Genomic DNA, 18696 nt, shown 5'->3' with positions numbered 1-18696 from the left:
TTTTATTTTTATTTTATAACCAGACTTACAAAATTGAACATATGTACTACATACTACTAAATAGTCTTAAGAAAAACACGAAATACTTCTAAAAATACATTTATTAAAACTATTCATCGTTTAACTTAGGTTGCCTAAGCCTTCGCGGCCGGGTCTTACTATCAGTCAGTTTTCCGGGGCTCGTGGCCCTTCGCAGAGCCCTATCTTTCTCCTCCTTCCTTCCCGACCGAGCCGGGAGCCCTAGGCCTTTGGCATTCTCCTTCTCTGAGCCCGTCTTTGGCGTAGAAAACTCATGTTCTAAATTCTTTACAATACCTTTTCTTAAAGACTTAGAATATGTCTTTATAGTGTTAAGGGGTGTGAAAAACTGTTCGGGAGTCGATTGAGGAGTGAAAAATTCGGCTAATTTATCATTTTTATCGGTTTTCGGTGTTTTGGTAGTATCCGTAACGGTAATCACCGGTTTTCGTGTTGTTCTCGGAGTTAGTGTTTCTAACACCGGTTTTGAGGTAACAGGCACCGGTATTTTGAATTCGGTCACCGGTTTTCTGGGTTTCGGTTTTTCGATCTCCTTTTCGTCTGAGCTGTTTTCGTCTAGATTCAGTTTTATGACTTTTCGCCTTTTCGGTAGTTCTTCGTCTTTTACTTTTCTTGCGGATAATTCTGGAAGTTTTCCTTTAGATTCGGGAGTTTTATCTCCTTCCGTTTTGGTTTTTGGACTTAATTTGAGATTTTCGAATTCAGCTTCAAGGTCAAATTGTAGCTTTTTGACCACACTCCTCACTCTTGCCGATGCTATCATCAAATTCATGATTTCATTGTTCAAATAACCATCTACTTTTAAATCTTCAGCTATCTCATGTATAGTAACTATGTAATCATCAACCGCATCAAAATTGCCATTTTTCAGCTCAAAAAACGACGCTTCGATCAAAATTTCTAACTTAACCCTTCTAAATTGGTCTTCAAACATACTCTTAACATAATCTATGATATAATTCTCAAAATCTAAATCAGAATACATTTTCAAAACAGATTTTAATATCGCATCGAAAAAGCCAAAAGTTGATATTACTCCTTTGAAATAATTTCCAGCAATTTCTAGTTCATTTGCTCTGAAATACATTGATGCTTCCAGTCCACTGGTCACATACGATATCAAGGCGTAATACGGATCGACACACGCAAAACAGTTGCAAGATTTATGTCTAAAGAAATCTGGGGTCTGAAATCCGGGAATGGACACGTATTTTCGAGTCGGACTGACTTGGGACTTGAAAGTCTGACATTCTAACATCGTTTCAAAGTCCTGTTTTGGCGCAAAAGTTGGTACTTTTTGTTCTGTTGTGGTTAGAAGTTGGTCGGTGGACGGAGGTAGGCCTAGGATGTATTTTAGACGATTATCGATTTTCACCTGGAAGAGAAATGGTAAATAAAAATTTTATGGTAAAAACATAGGAAGGTAAATCTTATATCTTTCAACATATTTTCAGTCATTTGTAATTAAATTAGTTAATAGATTCAGGCTCATTTTCACCGACCACGTAACATCCGTTTTCCGCAAAACAACAACTTACTTTGAAAATTGATCGTGAAAATTCATAGCTAGCAGTCTTTTATGTTTATTTTGTCGATGAACTTGAGCCTTTGGTTTATGAAGAATAAAGGCTCCAGCAGACCGGATGCGTATGCGTAACCACGTCGTAGTCACGCGCGTAGTTACGGCGTAACCATGAGTTGTAATGTATGGAAATGTATGAGACAGGCCACACCGCTTGCGTAACGTAGACACGCGCGTCGTTACGCAAGCGGTGTAACTGCGCATACAACTCATGGTTACGCCGTACGCGTATACGGTCATGCATCGCTTATTCTTCATAAACCAAAGGCTCAAGTTCATCGACAAAATAAACATAAAAGACTGCTAGCTATGAATTTTCACGATCAATTTTCAAAGTAAGTTGTTGTTTTGCGGAAAACGGATGTTACGTCGTAACTACGCGCGTGACTACGCTTACGTCTACGCATACGCATCCGGTCTGCTGGAGCCTTAAACATTAAAATTAGCGCTTTGAAAATGGCGAATAAAAAAAAACGTAAAAAGTATGTCTATTTTTTGTGCCAATTTCCGTATTGTAATATACTTTTGTCATCATCTCACCTGAGCATCATCCATCTTATGGACATTAACGATCCCCGCGTACATGGCCGCGTGCATGACGGCGGCGCTGGCCGCCACACCCACCGCACATGCGCTGCGGGAACGACGCCACAGCTGGAATAACAGTTGAGTATAATTATTGTAAAATTTTTAGTGTAGTAAACGACTACTGACCAGTTTTACCGGTCATCAGGTCAGTTTTATTAGGAGCTTATCTGACAGATAAATTATAACTTTTGGTAATATCTGGCAGAAATTGAAAGGAGCCTTTATGTGGCAGATAGTATTAACTATCTGACACTATCGGTAATCAGTGAAACCGAGCTTAGGTGTTTACAAATATTCAATGTGACAAAATATAGCCTGTGTGACTCGGTGATAATGCAGCAGCAGTGAAAAAAATTTCAAATCCGTTCAGTTGTTCTAGAGCCTACCTACTACTACTAGGGTATACAAACAAACAAATATTTCCTCTTTATAATATTAGTACAGATAGATTTATTTTTCTTTTAGCTTACCTGTAGCGCTCGACACGTAGATACCGCGTTGCTACTTGCTACACTTATATGATACTTCTGCGCGAGACTGCGAAGACGACGAGGGAGCCATTTTGACGCTGAAAAAAAAAAATTGAATTAAATTCATCCATAATTTGGTTTTGGCTCTCAGTATAATCGCAAATGCAGCTGAGTGCAAGTTTGCGAGTGATTGTCTATCTGACTAACTCAGTTTGGTAACCCCGGAGTTTCATCTGGTGGTCAGTGGTCAGTATCATCTTACATCTTAGTAAGATTGGCTGTTAGACTTTTTCACTTATAAAAATACAGTTCACCATCAGGTATACAGCTTTGATTTCAAATAAATGTTTCGACTGTTAACGGGAAATTCCAAATAAAATATTTTTCTGACGATTTACCTAAATTCATATAGTATGTAAGTGAACTTAGGGGTATCGGGTTGCCCGGGCAACTGGGTTGAGGAAGTCAGATAGGGCAGTTGCTCCTTGTAAAGCGCTGGTACTCAGCTGCATCCGGTTCGACTGACACCGACCCCAAAATAGTTGGGAAAAAGGCTCGGATGATGAAGTGAACTTAGGTACTTAAAGCACGAAAAAACTATTTTATACTTGAATTCCCGCTACCAGTCAAAGCAATGGAATCTATCATTTACTCACAAGTATTACTAATAGATAAATAATGTCTTTGTATGTTGTTCACAGCGCTCAGTGTGGTTATTCCTGTGTCGTTGCAGAGTATACTTTGTGCTTCCAACAGCCGACCCACTGCTAGGTCCACTGGAAATTGAAGATAAAATATAATTATCGTATTATTACATACATAGTTTTTGCCGACGGTTTTTCCAACGTGTCGTGGAAACTACTGCCCGTACAGGGGTAAAATATAGCCTATGTTCGGGATTAGTCTAGCTTCACAAGAGTGTAAGATTTTTTAAACAAAATCCCGCGTCCCGAAGAAACTTGTTCCCGTATTCGGATAAAATATAGTCTACTAACTGGTGCCCGCGACTTCGTCTGCGCAGGTTTAGTATTTCGAACAATATGTTTACAAATTGTAGCCTATGTGTTATTCTGATGTATAAGCTATATTGTGGTAAAGTTTCATTCAAATCCATTCAGTAATTTTTGCGTGAAAGAGTAACAAACATCCATACATCCATACATAGAAACTTTCGCGTTTATAATATTAGTAGGATGTTACTCGGGGATAGCCTAGCTTTCAGACAGTAAAGAGAATTTTTTAATCGGGTTGGAGCCTTTAGGGTATAAATAACCAAATATTTCCTCTTTATATGTTAGTCAAGGTTATTAATATAACAAAAATTTAAGGATTGTCATACTTACAATTTACATCAGGAGTTTTCTCATACGCCTTCAATATTCTAGTCTGAGCGAGTTGCACCAACTTCGCGGCCACACCCACAGAACCTGTCTTACTGTAGTATATCTGTAATTAAATCGGTATAATGTCATAATAACACAATATATAAAAATGATTCTTTTATAAAAATGTTACTTTTTATAAAAGAGTGTAAAGTTGCTTTTTAACCGAACGCTCAATTTTTAATGCCGAGCAAGCGAAGTATTCAAATTTTTGTATTATTTCAAGTAAATAAGAAATGGTAAAATTTTATTTTTACAACGATACTTATAAAACTAGCCCAAACTAATTGTTCAACTATCATATGTGACCGTGCAAATCATAGCTTTAACCCGTTGTTTAAAAAAAAAAATGTTTATGTTAGTGGTGACAATGGGTACAACTTTATTAGTTTAATGTTTGGTCGCCACATGAACTTAAATATAAACTACGGCTCGAGCGCATACAGAACAAATTTATCAGATTTTTGTATACAAAAATATATGGTGTTTTTCCAGGTTATCCACTGTTGTACCCGACTCTTTTTGTATTAGGAATGGTGGGGTATTATAAAATTGAGGTGAAGAGGGATGTAGCTGTCGCCACTTACTTATTTAAAGTACTTCGTGGCAAAATACATAATCCGAGGATTTGACGCGCACCAACCTCCTACAGCGCGCGGCTGACGCGTGCACTGCGCACGCTCAATGCGATGTCGGAATCGGGACAATGAGATATATTTTATTGTACTCTGAATGAATTCACAAGAGTAGTGTACTGTACCTGCTCTAATATAAGTGCTTTAATGTAATTAATGTTTAATTTTAAGTCTCTAGAGTAGTTTAGATTAAGTATCTGTAAAATTGTCAATACACTATTGCATTAGAATCTCCTGTAATAATAGTTGTATTTTGTGATAAATAAATAATAAATAAATAAATAGTATTGTTGTAGAAATGAGACACTACACTTTCTTATTTATTTGAAAATATGTATGTAACGAGTGATGACTTGCGCAAGACGGCTGGCAGGAGCTGGATGCGAGAAGCCGAAAATCGATCTCAGTGGCGTGCACTTGGAGAGGCCTATGTCCAGCAGTGGACTGCGATAGGCTGATGATGATGTAATGTTCTTAATAATGTTTTAAGTAAGTGAAAGATTCGTTGCTGTCGTGCAAGCTTCAAACAGTATTTTTCCTAACATGGACATAAAAACATGTTTTTTTTTTTTAATTAGCCTGTTCCACTGCTGGGCAAAGGCCTCCCCCAAATATGGAAAAAATACCCTTTCAAAATCCAAAAATAACTAAAAATTACTCACAGCAGCTTCACATATAAAAACGACAGCAGTCTCCAAGCTACTGTCATCTTGTACAACAGTAGGATAGTACTGTATAGCTTGAGCTAATATATCTTGTAGCTTCGGCGTAGCTCTGTCTATGTGGGAGAGTAGGACGCCGGCGTTGCGGAGGTAGGTTTCTCTGTAAAATTTACGAAAATAATGTATTAATAAATAAAAAGTTTCCGTAAGGGTGAAACGGGACTATATTGCAAAGATTTTTCTATACGTCTGTCACCAGTATGAATCTCATGAATGTTTATTCACGTATACTTATAGCTTATGGACTTTCAAGGAATAGTTTCTAAAACACTGTATAAATAGAGGATTTAATTTGATGCATACAATTTGGAGGTGTCACACACATCATCCTGTGTCTTATAATAAGAGACACATCAATAGGAATAACAGTTTCAACAATCGAGTAAATAAATACTTGTACCTACTCCATTTGTTGAAGTTTGAATTTAGTTTTTTTTCTTTCTAAATATATATGTTTACTAGCGAGAGATGCAACGCGGGGAGTAGCAGGGAGTTGTGCAGCACTGTAGCAGGGAGTCGTGCAGCACTGTAGCAGGGAGTCGTGCAGCACTGTAGCAGACAGAGACACTTACTTGTCCCCCACATGTGCAGCGATGTGACAGCAGCACTGCGCCAGCTGCAGCGCATGTGCATCGCGGCGGCACTGCAGCAGCACTGTAGCAGCACTGTAGCAGGGAGTCGTGCAGCACTGTAGCAGACAGAGACACTTACTTGTCCCCACATGTGCAGCGATGTGACAGCAGCACTGCGCCAGCTGCAGCGCATGTGCATCGCGGCGGCACTGCAGCAGCACTGTAGCAGCACTGTAGCAGGGAGTCGTGCAGCACTGTAGCAGACAGAGACACTTACTTGTGCCCCACATGTGCAGCGATGTGACAGCAGCACTGCGCCAGCTGCAGCGCATGTGCATCGCGGCGGCACTGCAGCAGCACTGTAGCAGCACTGTAGCAGGGAGTCGTGCAGCACTGTAGCAGACAGAGACACTTACTTGTGCCCCACATGTGCAGCGATGTGACAGCAGCACTGCGCCAGCTGCAGCGCATGTGCATCGCGGCGGCACTGCAGCAGCACTGTAGCAGCACTGTAGCAGGGAGTTGTGCAGCACTGTAGCAGGGAGTCGTGCAGCACTGTAGCAGACAGAGACACTTACTTGTCCCCCACATGTGCAGCGATGTGACAGCAGCACTGCGCCAGCTGCAGCGCATGTGCATCGCGGCGGCACTGCAGCAGCAATTGCACCAGTACTTGTGATAGATGCAGCAAGGGGAGTAGCAGGGACTTTTGTGTTACTGTGGAAAGAAAATATAGGTAATATGAGAAAAAAAATTGAGACATGAGATATCAATAATTTCCACCAAGTCAAATCATTTATTTATTTTGCCTTTACAAGCACTAATGTACATCAAAAATATGAATAAGTTAAATTCTAGTTGCTTCACCCACTAACTTCTTTGTTATTCTGATACATAAGCCATATTCATGCCAAGTCAAACTCTGTTCAGCTGCTGAAATGTGATTTGCATTAATACCAAGCTTGACATAATTTAAGTCACATGGTTAAAATTGGATTTTCTATTTGTAATTGTAAATATGTAATGGCATTTTACTAAATGCATCAACTATTTTTTTATCATTTTCGTTGGCCTGTTTATTAGTGTTTATTCCAGCTAATCTCTGGAATGGGTGGACCGATTTTGATGGGACTAACATTACTATCTGCCAGACTGTTGATACTATAGCTTACCAGTGTCAACAACAGCTGACAACTCGGTGCATATCTCCACAGCTTGTGTGGCTCTCTGTAGCGCTGTATGCTCTTGTGATAGTGAACGCTGGGCTTGAGTTATGTCGGGGTCTATGCTCTGAAATATTAAATAAAGAATTGTTTAGTAAACACATGCTAGCAGTAAGCCCTAACTTAATAATGTACACTGTAGAAAAAAGCTTGTTTTATTAAAAAGCAGGTTGATTGATCATAAGGTTAAGCAATGCTTAACATGGTCGATTCGGGTGTTTCGGAACGCATATTAAGTTGGTGGGTCCCAGTTGTCATTTGAACATCTATGGCATTCGTTATGGGTTATCAAAAGCAACAAAGTCTGACAACCAGTCTTATATAGGGGTATTGGGTGGCCTGGTTAAATGAATTGAGGAGTTCAGATAGGGCAGTCGCTCCTTGTGGCACACTGGCAGTCAGCTACATCCGGTTAGACTGGAAGCCGACCTCAACATACTTGGGAAAAGCTAGGCAGATGATAAGAATTACTTACAGTTTCAGTGACTTTCCATCCGTATTTAGTGCTTGCTTCAGCTATGTCATACTCAGTTTTCAGACACAGTAATATTGTTTGTGCTAGTCTGTAGTCTGAAGAGATGGGCTCCTGAAAATATATTGAAATAGCTTTAAGTTTACATCCTTGAAAATTTTGCTGTGTTACTTATCAAAATTATATAATATCAAATATTATGAAATAATGTTCTCTTACGTTAAGTTTTTGAGGGAGCAAAAATAAAAATAAATCTGCATACTTTCACAAAGAATGGATATGGAAATGAAGTTGCGACGACAAGTCACAATAACAAGACTCTTAAGGCTCAGCAGATTTTCTATAAATGTCTACTGGGAAATCAACTTTAACATTATTGAAATAAAGTGCATATATGCTTGAAAAAATAACGCTCGCGGGCGCGCATGCATTCGCGGAAAGCCATGGTTTTATTTTAATAATTAAAGTTTATTTTCCAGTGCACTATAAAATCCATCCCCGCCGTGCACCTTCCAGTCCGAGCTGTGCTTTAAATAATGATGATAGAAGTAAATAAATAAATAAATAATGTCTGGACACATTTTCACACACGGTCGGTTAGCCCCATGGTAAGTTATTAATTAACTTGTGTTATGGGTGCTAACACAACTGATAAACTACATTTATTTATTTATTTATTCATCTACATACATTTACCATTACAGGTTACCCCAATGCGATAAATGCGCCTTAATTACATATAAATTAAATTAATACATATAGCTACATATATACCTACATATTGATAAATACATATTGTAACACCCAGACCACGGCCAACAAACATGCTCATCACACACATGTCGACCGAACCGGGAATCGAACCCGGGACCTCAGGTTCGGCAGTCCGGCAATGGTGATGATGATGATGAAATGATGATGATGAAATGTGTACTTACAGGTATATTATCCAACCTTTCCAGTAACGCATCGACTATAGTCTTGAAATACTCGCTGTGTATAGTTCTGACGGCGGCCGGCGTGAGAGAGACCACTTCTAGTAACTGCCATAGTACTGTGTCTGAGTTTTCCACTGAAAATATATGTATAGAAAATAAATTATTATTTTGTAGGTATGTCTCAGACCACGGGACTATAGTCCCGGATTTTTGGAAGGCGAACGTGGGGCCTTGGGTTTTTGGAAGCCAACACGCTGAAGCGTTTTTGAGGAAACTTTAATGAAATTGTGTGACTAAATTGACGAAATTATTATTATTCTTTACTAAATGAGTCCTCGGTTTTACTACATTTTATTTGCCTTGCTTTTTTCCAGTTATGTTGGGTCGGCGTCCAATTTAACCAGATGCAGCTGAGTACTAGTGTACCACATGGAGCTACTGTCTATCTGACCTCCTCAACCCAATTACCCGGGCAACCCAATACCCCTAGGTAAGAAGGATCGTCAGACTTACTAACTTCTGACTGCCCGTAACGACTGCCAAAGATGTTCAAATGACATCCGGGACCCACCAATTTAACGTGCCTTTCGAGACACGGAGGAACTCGTCATGAGGATAAAACTTTTAAATTTTTATTTTTCCATATTCTAAGCTTTTAGTCCCAAAGACGTAGGTAGTATAGTTACCGGCACGGATATTGAGCTCTCGGCGGAAAAGTGGGGATCGCTTTGCGCACTGTACACATAAGGCTAAACCAATAAAACGCTTCTGCGCAGGTGAAGGTCAGGGCTCAATATCCGTGCCGATAACTATAAGTAGGTAGATAGCTATAGTTTTTTACCTGCCATCCACTTTTCATAACCATTAATCATCAATGAGTGTAGAGACTGCCACACGCCAGCCACGGGGACTATAGACGGCCACAACTTGCAGTACATGGTAAACTCGTGTTTTAGAAGTACACTGAAAATTTAAGGCATACATATACATGAAATAAAAAATATTATCGAAAAGGAAATGTTGGTTTACACATAGTACAGCCTGAAAAGCTAGTTTTTATCCACGGAAACGGATGGAACCGCGGGTAATATTTATTTATTTATTTAGGCTTACCAACTAAGACACATACAGACAATCTTAAAAATAAATGAAACAACAGTTAGTGTATGCTCTTAAATTAAAGGTAGGCTCAACATTTTTTTTAGGTTGTTGTCAAGTAAAAGAGTTAAAAATTAAAAGTAATTAAAAATAAAAGAAATTAAGAAATTGGAAATATCTAGTATAAGTAGGTATAACACTGATATTATAAAATAGAAAGTTTGTGTGTACGTTTATTGCTTCTTCATGCAGAAACGGTTCGATGGACTTTGATGAAACTTGGCAGTAATATAACTTATACATCAGAATAGCATAAAGGCTAATTTTTATTTAGGTGCGAGAAGCAGTTACTTCAGAAATCGGGTGAAGCCGCTGGCAGAAGCTAGTAAGTTTTTAAATGGAAGAAAATAAATGTAGAACATACCTGAATTCAACATCATTCAAAAACGGTTTCAAATCACCATACAAGTTCTTCTCCACGGCAATTCTACACGCATCCAAAACTGACAGTAGTTGTAAATCATCATTTTTCTCCTCATCATCATCATCATTTTTCTCGTCCAATTTCAAGGCTTTAGCTTTTATATCCATCACCAAGCTCATATACTTGTCTGAGCTTAGTTCTCGAGCAAATACTAAGCTCAAATATGCGTCTAAGAGAGCATTTTCATGCTTACTATAGTCTAACTCACAAATACTCTTATTATAGAATGCTCGAGCCACATTTTTGCGCTCAAATTCAATTTGATTGTTGCTTAGCTCATTTTTAATATAGATTTCAAATAAATTGATTGAAAATTCATATTTTTTGTTCTTATTTAACAGTATGGCTGTGTTATGAGTATCCGTTTGCAGTTTGCGGTAACATTTCTCATAGTTTATACAACCAAGTTTATTTAAGATGGACATAGTTTCATATTGTTTGTGAATTATTGAGTTGTATAAAGGCAGTAAGACATTTAAGTCAGAATTATTCTGAACAGCGTTGGTAATAAAATGTTTTAGTAGAAATGAGAGTCTTAAAGCATCGTGCAGACCGGATTTTACTTTACAATTTTCACATTTTAGCAACTGATCGCAGTTTTTCAATTGTTCAATTAATTTCAACATAAATGTTAGGCATTGTTCTTGTATTTGCTGAACAAAATTGGTTTTAATTGAATTATTAATTGAATATTCAATGAAGAGTCTTAGAAACTGTCCGATGAAGGGATATGTAGCTACCATGGTTGTTTTGTAACCCAATTTTTCTGTCATTTCACATGATACTGCTAAGTTTTTGAATATAGTGTCTGTGTAGGTTGTTTTGTTAACGAATATATCACAGAATGAGTTTAAGTAGAATGTTTGGAGACAGTGGAATATGTCCGGACTATGGCCAAGTAACGACAATCCTGTACGAACAACGACGGTTAAACACGAATCCTTGAAACGATTCTTAGATGAATTCTCAGCGATAACATATAGACAATCACTGAATTTTACATACAAATCTAATAACTCTTTATCTTTTAGCTTCTTAAAACTTCCCAAATCAGGTTTCTTTGATAATTTCTCGAAAATTTCCAAATAAAATCCGTTTAGTTGTTCCGAATACTGTTCGCTGTACATAAAATGCATTTTTTTCACCAAAAATACTAATATATTGGTGCAGAATTGTACTGTGTCGTATATATCTAAAGTTTTGAGTATATCTTCAGTTAGTTTGGGTAGAAGCTTATGTATAGCTTTTCCTTTTAATTTTTCTATGTAGACGAGGCGGTCTGCAATGATGTTCCAATATGTTTTATAGTACTCTTTGAGGAGATTCTTAGATTCCACTTCAAAAGCCATGAATGATAGTTTCAGTATTAATTCTGGGGGTATTTGTGCATTCTGGAATGTAAAAAAAATATATGTAGAAAAGTAGTAGCATGAGGTGGTAAAAGTGTTTTCCTGTAAGGTTTATATAAAAATTTGCCTTTATTTGAGTGAATAAATGTATTTCAAGTGTTAGTAAGTTTAAATAGAAGCTTCTTCACTCTGACAGTATTGAGATACTAATCTTTTTCTTACTTATAAATATATAAAAACAATTTGCTGTTTGTTTGTCACCATGTCACTAAAACTCAAGAATGGCTGGACCTATTTGACTTATTTCTTTTAAAGTTTTTATAGAACATTTAAACAGGGATTTTCAGGGAGCATTTAAACTTAAGGCAGGTACAGCATTTACCATGTCAACTAGTACTTCAAATGATATATCTCAGAAAGCCTGTATGTTAGTTTAACTTATCATAACAATAGAAGTAGGTAGTATTAGGTTGCCCAGGTAACTGGATTGAGGAGGTCAGATAGGCAGTTACTCCATGTGGCACACTGGTACTCAGCTGCACATAGTGAGACTGGAAGCCAACCATAACATAGTTTGGAAAAAGCTAGGCAAGTGATAAAAGATTAAGAACTATGTACCTTCCTAACAACATATCTATGTATATTATAGATACAGGCCAAGGTTTTGACCTGTTCAGCCTTATTCATTCCTCTGGTCTCCCGTATGCAGTCTATGGTCAAAGTTAATAACTCTTTGGCGTCTATGCTGTCCCGCCATGATGGTGCTTTGTCCAGATTCCTGAAAAATAAAAAGATATTTTATGTTGATGGTTTTATATGCAGACTAAGCTTGAAAAATTAAATCTATACTAATATTATACAGCTGAAGAGTTTCTTTGTTTGCATGAACGCGCTAATATCAGGAACTACTGGTGCAATTTGAAAAATCCTTTCAGTATTAGATAGCCAATTTATTGAGGAAGGCTATAGGCTTTTTATCCGCGTTAGTGCAGAGGCAGAGAAAATATAAAAGTACTTTTGTTTATACATGTTTATTTGATGGAAAAATATGAACTTTCTTCTACATCCTTTGCTTGTTACTATTATGAATTGGAAAGTAACTTGTATCTCTATTGCACTTTCAAACCATAACTCCTGCACCGCTTTAAATGTAATTTGGACACACAGATACTCTAGATCCTGAGAAGGGATTTATACTTTTTATCTGGGTGCGGGACATTCACCCACAGTGATCTATAAATTAGCCTTTTTAAACAGTTCTAATAAGCAACTGGGCGTAGTTATGCAGAAACGTTCCAACCCACAAGTCACCCGAATTCGAGTTATTGTGATTGAACAGCCTAAAATTTAGCATATGGTTATCTAAACTCAATATAATTCAACAATAAAACCTCTAGTATATACCTTTATTAGTTAGAATAAAAAAGAATACAACTGAAACGCGTAAATGCTTATATCTCAAATTCAACTTACAGTGGGTTGGAACGTTTCTGAATAACTACGTCCAACTTATCAAGCAGAAATTGTATGGGCAAGATATCACCACACTTGTTCAAAATAGATATGGAATAATTACTATGTAAATGTTGTAAGTTACAAAGGCTTACCTGCATAATAAACAAAGCACGTTCAATGAGAGAGAACCTCTATCTTTCGTCCCTAACTTTGATGAAATCAATTTGTAATCTTTATACACCTTTGCTAAGTCATTCCAGTCTTTTTCGTTGTTATTCGCTTTGATCTTCGCTAGGAAATCGTTTGCGTCCATGGTTACCAGTCATCTATTTTAACATCACACGGTAAAAACTCAATATTTTGTAGCAAAATTACATGGAAACACACTCGATTCAAATCAGAAATCGGCCGTTATTTTAAAAACGTCAACGTCAATGAAAACTAATGTTTATGTTCTACGTTTCATTACATTATATCACAGCCAATGAGAGAATGGTGTATCACCAATTTTACCCAATCATAGAAGAACACTTAATACGGTAGTAGAGAACTGACTTTATTTTACGTTCCGTTTCAAGAAAACATTCTTCTAATAATGAGAATAATCGTCAGTATAGTGTAATTTCATATGGTATCTTTGAAACTATTAGCAATAAATGTTTTGAAGCTATAAAAGGGGATTTATTCTTTGCGATATTGCAATAAATCAAAGTTTTCAAACTTGTTCCACTACGTGTAGAGAAATGATTAACTGCGTTTTGTTTACACTGGTTTACTACATGGATTTTAAGATAATTAATTATTTTCAAACTTATCCAGAAACATAAGTTACTTTCGACAAAATATTCTATAAAAATGCATCCAAAATGTTACTGTTAAATAAGGTAAAAATTATTTTATAAGCTAAAAATCTAAGTAAAACGTTTTGTTACACGGCGTAACTACGATAATTGTAATGTGTCAAAAAGACCGCCATTTCCAGCAGTCAGTCAACGTAGTTTGTGATTCACATTTTGATAAAATTACAATTTAATACACAGCTGGAAATAATCCGTGGGCGAAGGAATATCCATTTATGCCGTTAACATATGAGATAGAAAGGATAAACCACGTAAGCAAGTAATAACATCGGAATTTGGTCCGCCGGTAAGTCCTTACAAAACTATTGATTTTCTATTTTCCGGGACGCGTGTCCAACGAAAATAAAGTTGGCGCTGAAATTATAAATAAGTATGAAACCTATTGTTGTGCTTTTGAATGGAAAAAGACTAATTTTACCGCATAATTGTGTAAAGAAGGTTAATTACTTACACATTTCAAATCTAATGTAGGTAAACAATTCATCACACTTCATTATCTGTTTACATGCTTACCTAAACTATAAAAATATGCATTTGAAGTGTATTAACTTATAATTTCACATCTAAAATGCTAATCTAATAGTTAGACCTCAAAAATCCTAAAATACTCACTTGGTTTTGCCTAAAATACTACCCACACCTAAAACATAAAGCAAACTATTTCAAACCATCATTATTTCTCATTTCAGGACCCAGCTACAATGGACTCATCATCAAGATATTTTGCTCTACTATTTCTCCAATTAATAGCATACTTTATGGCCTCAAAAGTAATATTTGACAAAGTAAATAATACCATACCGATAGTTATCGACGAATACTTCCATATACCGCAAGGCTTAACTTACTGTAATGGAAACTTTTCACATTGGGACCCCAAAATAACAACGTTACCAGGACTGTATCTAGTTTCATCCGTTATCGGCCTGTACTTCGAATGTAACGCATACAACCTGCGTTTCGTCAACCTCATTGCTTCATGTGTGAATCTTGTTCTATTTTCAAGTATTTTAAGATACGTATACGTTGGTGACCGAAACCATATGAAGATTATTATCCAAGCTGTCAATCTAACTATATTACCTCCATTGTATTTCTTTTCACACATATATTACACTGACGTGATGGCTTTAACGTTTCTACTTATGTTCACTAGACTTTGCCTAGTTAATCGTAACTTCCTCTTTATACTGTTAACTGGTATTTTTTCCACAATAATGCGACAAACAAATATTGTATGGATAGCTATGGTTGCCGCACACAAAATACTAGACATTTTCATAAGAAGTTCTAGGGTTTTCGGTAATTATTTCATCAATGATGTTAAATTGAGCAAACGGTCAGCGATCGCTAGAGATGTAGATAAGTCTAAATTAAAAAGGTACTATGGTGTCTTCGATTTGTATTGTGCGGTAAAGTACCATCTTTCTACCTGTTTAAAATCATTTTTCATGTTTATTACGTTCCACGATTTTACGATTCTCTTTACTCATATGTTTATTTTAGGCGGTTTCTTAGGTTTTGTGTATTTAAACGGTTCCATAGTTGTTGGAGATAAATCGGCTCATGAAGCGACCATACACTCTCCTCAATTGCTGTACTTTCTAATTTTCTACGGAGTTTTCGGTCTTCCTTATGTACTAAATAAGTTATTCTCAACGCTCAAACTAATGTTTAGAAACAAAATCCTAGTTATTCTATGCGGTATTGTAATGTCTTTAATGGTGTACTACAATACGTTAGTTCATCCATACTTGCTAGCTGATAACAGACATTTTACATTCTACATTTGGAACCGTTGGTACGGTAAATACGAACATGCAATCTTTGCTACGGTACCCGTATATATTTTCCTACTTTTCAGTATATATGATAACTTGAAAGATCAGAATTGTATTTCATTTCTTTTACCGTACTGTGTGAGCCTTTTCTTAGCTCTAGCGTTGCAAAGACTTATCGAGGTACGGTACTTTTTGATTCCGTATATAGTGTTGCGTTTGAGATTTGGTCGACCAAGCTACTTACTCGTACTCTCTGAGTTTGTATGGTACGTATTAATCAATGCTGCTTCGTTTTACATATTTTTCAATAAAGAAGTTACTTGGCAAGATTTTGATTATACGCAAAGAATAATTTGGTGAATTAAAACATAAGATAATAGAATGTTGTATATTTGAATTTTCTAGTCTTTAAAGGCTGGTTAAGGACTTAGGATTTTAAGATTTGTCAAACAAGTCTTTTTAAATCCTTAAATAGGTTATAAGCTAGTAATTAATTAATGTTGAACATTTTAAAAAGGCTCTTTACTTCCAAAAAAATAATACTTTTGATGAGATACCACAAAAATTGACAACAATCAATATATATGTACGCTATGTAGAGTCCATAGCTAGCATGTGTTCGCGCCCAAAGGTTGCAGTTTCGCGGACATTTTAGAAATGTTCGCACGCAATGTGTTACTGTTTGCTACAGCGAGTACACTAGAAGATACATTTGTGTGTTTCACAGTGCACACTGGTGGAATCTCCCTTTTAAATATCCCTAGAAAATGTTCATAAGATATTATTTTGTATTTGAGACAAAAATTAATGTAAACCAATGATTAGGAAGAGCTAGTCAGCCCCATTTTTTTTTTTTTTTTGTAAAGTCATTTTAAATGTAAATATTAATGACATGTGTTTCGGCTGTGTAGGTGTAAGATTTCCGAAATTAATCTTAAGTATTCTTTTTTGAAATAAATAATAATTATTAATGTATCATCACAAATGGCTCAAAGATAATATTTTTTCAGTATAACTAATTATATCTGTTTTTAGTACAATGGCCTATATCACAGTACCTATCTAGAAGATTTCTACGAGAGTTATTCAAAATAGTTTTTTCGCGCCCCGAAGAAAGTACGGCGCAAGCTAAGCGTGTAATAATAATATTTCATTTAAAAACTAGATTTAGAATTCACCTAACATTGCCAATGTACAACTATGCTGGTCATATTAAGTTAATGTAAAAATACTGACGAAATGCAAAATTATTTGACCAGAATTCTGAAATGAACTGAATATAGGAGAGTAAAGCAAAATTTTTTCGACCCTAATTTGACAATCCATCTTTTTCATCATCCTCTGAGCCTTTTCCCAACTATGTTGGGGTCAGCTTCCAGTCTTACCGGATTCAGCTGAGTATCGGTGCTTTACAAGAAGCGACTGCCTATCTGACCTCCTCAACCCAGTTGCCCGGGCAACCCAATACCCCTTGGTTAGACTGGTGTCAGACTTTACTGGCTTCTGACTACCCGTAATGACTGACAATCTATATTTTTTTTTAAATCATTAAATGACTTCCTAAATTGGGCGGGAAAAAAATGCCTTTAAATTCACCGTAACTTAATATTTTTGTCATTGTAAAAAAGGTACAATTAAATAATTTTGACTAAGAGCTTAAACTTATAAGCATTCTTTTTTTTATTATGACTTTGTAATACGTTTTTGTTCTATTTTGTATCGATGTAAATAAATTATTTTTGTAATAAATCGAATTGAATATTTTCATGTTTTTTTTACATTATTTTTGACAAGTTGCGCTTCCCCTAAGCATATTCTAAATTAAAATAAAAAAAAGAAAATATTGATGTGACTTATTTTAAAACTGTTAACAGATGCGGTTAAAAATCAATGTTGACAACCTCGATGGCGCAATGGTCACCATGCCGGACTGCCGAACCTGTAGTCCCGGGTTCGATTCCCGGTTCGGTCGACATTTGTGTGATGAGCATACTTGTTGGCCGTGGTATGGGTGTTTTAATATGTAGGTAGGGGCTAACCGTGTGTGAAAAGGTGTCCCGACATAATAAAATGTTAAAACAATAATAGCAATATTTAATCGTTACTTTAAACCAGTAGATTATTTGTTCAATATGTAGGTATTTGTATAAAAAGTCATATCAAGATTGTTTACCCGGTTCTGCAAGTCCTGGGTTCGATTCCCAGAACGGGCCGAAATCTTTTTGCGGTTTTTAACCACAAATACCTAGGTACATCAATTTTAATATTGAATAGCGCGCTTATGTTTTTTGATTTGCAATAAAGTTCGCAAAAACTAGTACAAGAAAAAAAATTGTGATAAAAAAAAGCTACGTAGTTAAGCAGGCACCTACTTTCATACCAGCATGTAATCTTTTCAGTTAAAATATAAATTGGCAGTACCTAACACCTTATATAGTGATAATCTTGACCTTCATATACCTAAATAATAAAAAAAAACAATATAATCAGCTATAGCGAATCCTGCGAAGCATCACAGTTCACGAATATAAACTTTTTATCTGTTTGTTGTGGTAACCTCTTAAACCCGTTTGTCAGTCAGTTCTACAGGGTTGCCATGCTTTATTTTTTACGTGAGTTTGGGGAAAATCGTCTTGTTCGAGACATTTGTATTAGGGCGATTCTTAAGAGTGTCGTACCTGCCGGAGCCATTATGGGCAGAAATAGTAATTCACATAAAGGTTATTAAAGAAATAGTAGGCACAACATTAATTCCATATAACTTATAAAATACGAGCTAGCGAAACCAACCTTTTTTTATACCTTCGGAGAAAAAGATCGATAAATTGATATAAGAAAACAGCTAAGAAATGTTTGTGTAACTACTGACAGAGACGATTGGAAGAGGAAAACATTATTGTGCGGAATCCCAATAAAATAGGAAGAAAAAGAACCAAAATACCTATTTAAATTATATATTTTATGCGTGTTCTCTCTCGATCTAATAGCATAATAAGAAGGTACATGCCGTTAGTAAAAATGTACTATTACCTACACATTTATTTGC

General features: G+C 36.2%; 2 protein-coding genes across 2 annotated transcripts; one reads left to right on the top strand and one right to left on the bottom strand.

Annotated features, from left to right (window-relative positions):
• Nucleotides 1-83: 83 nt before the first annotated feature.
• On the bottom strand, nt 84-13382 carry LOC110381409 (uncharacterized). The gene is made up of 15 exons (XM_064042834.1): nt 13162-13382; nt 12173-12332; nt 10146-11596; nt 9465-9586; nt 8624-8757; nt 7689-7799; nt 7163-7280; nt 6569-6707; nt 5991-6524; nt 5359-5518; nt 4023-4125; nt 3336-3455; nt 2680-2777; nt 2162-2275; nt 84-1414 (listed from the first exon to the last, which is right to left on the bottom strand). Exons 1-15 carry the CDS (start codon nt 13320-13322, stop codon nt 110-112), a joined length of 4830 nt encoding a protein of 1609 aa, XP_063898904.1. The 5' UTR covers nt 13323-13382; the 3' UTR covers nt 84-109.
• A 607-nt stretch (nt 13383-13989) lies between these two features.
• On the top strand, nt 13990-17409 carry LOC110381419 (putative Dol-P-Glc:Glc(2)Man(9)GlcNAc(2)-PP-Dol alpha-1,2-glucosyltransferase). Its single transcript, XM_064042995.1, has 2 exons — nt 13990-14155; nt 14559-17409. Exon 2 carries the CDS (start codon nt 14571-14573, stop codon nt 16008-16010), a length of 1440 nt encoding a protein of 479 aa, XP_063899065.1. The 5' UTR covers nt 13990-14155; nt 14559-14570; the 3' UTR covers nt 16011-17409.
• The last annotated feature ends 1287 nt before the right edge of the window (nt 17410-18696 follow it).

This window comes from Helicoverpa armigera, chromosome 30 (genome assembly GCF_030705265.1).
Source record: "Helicoverpa armigera isolate CAAS_96S chromosome 30, ASM3070526v1, whole genome shotgun sequence".
Lineage (NCBI taxonomy): Eukaryota > Metazoa > Arthropoda > Insecta > Lepidoptera > Noctuidae > Helicoverpa > Helicoverpa armigera.
This window is presented reverse-complemented; position numbering and strand designations above follow the sequence as displayed.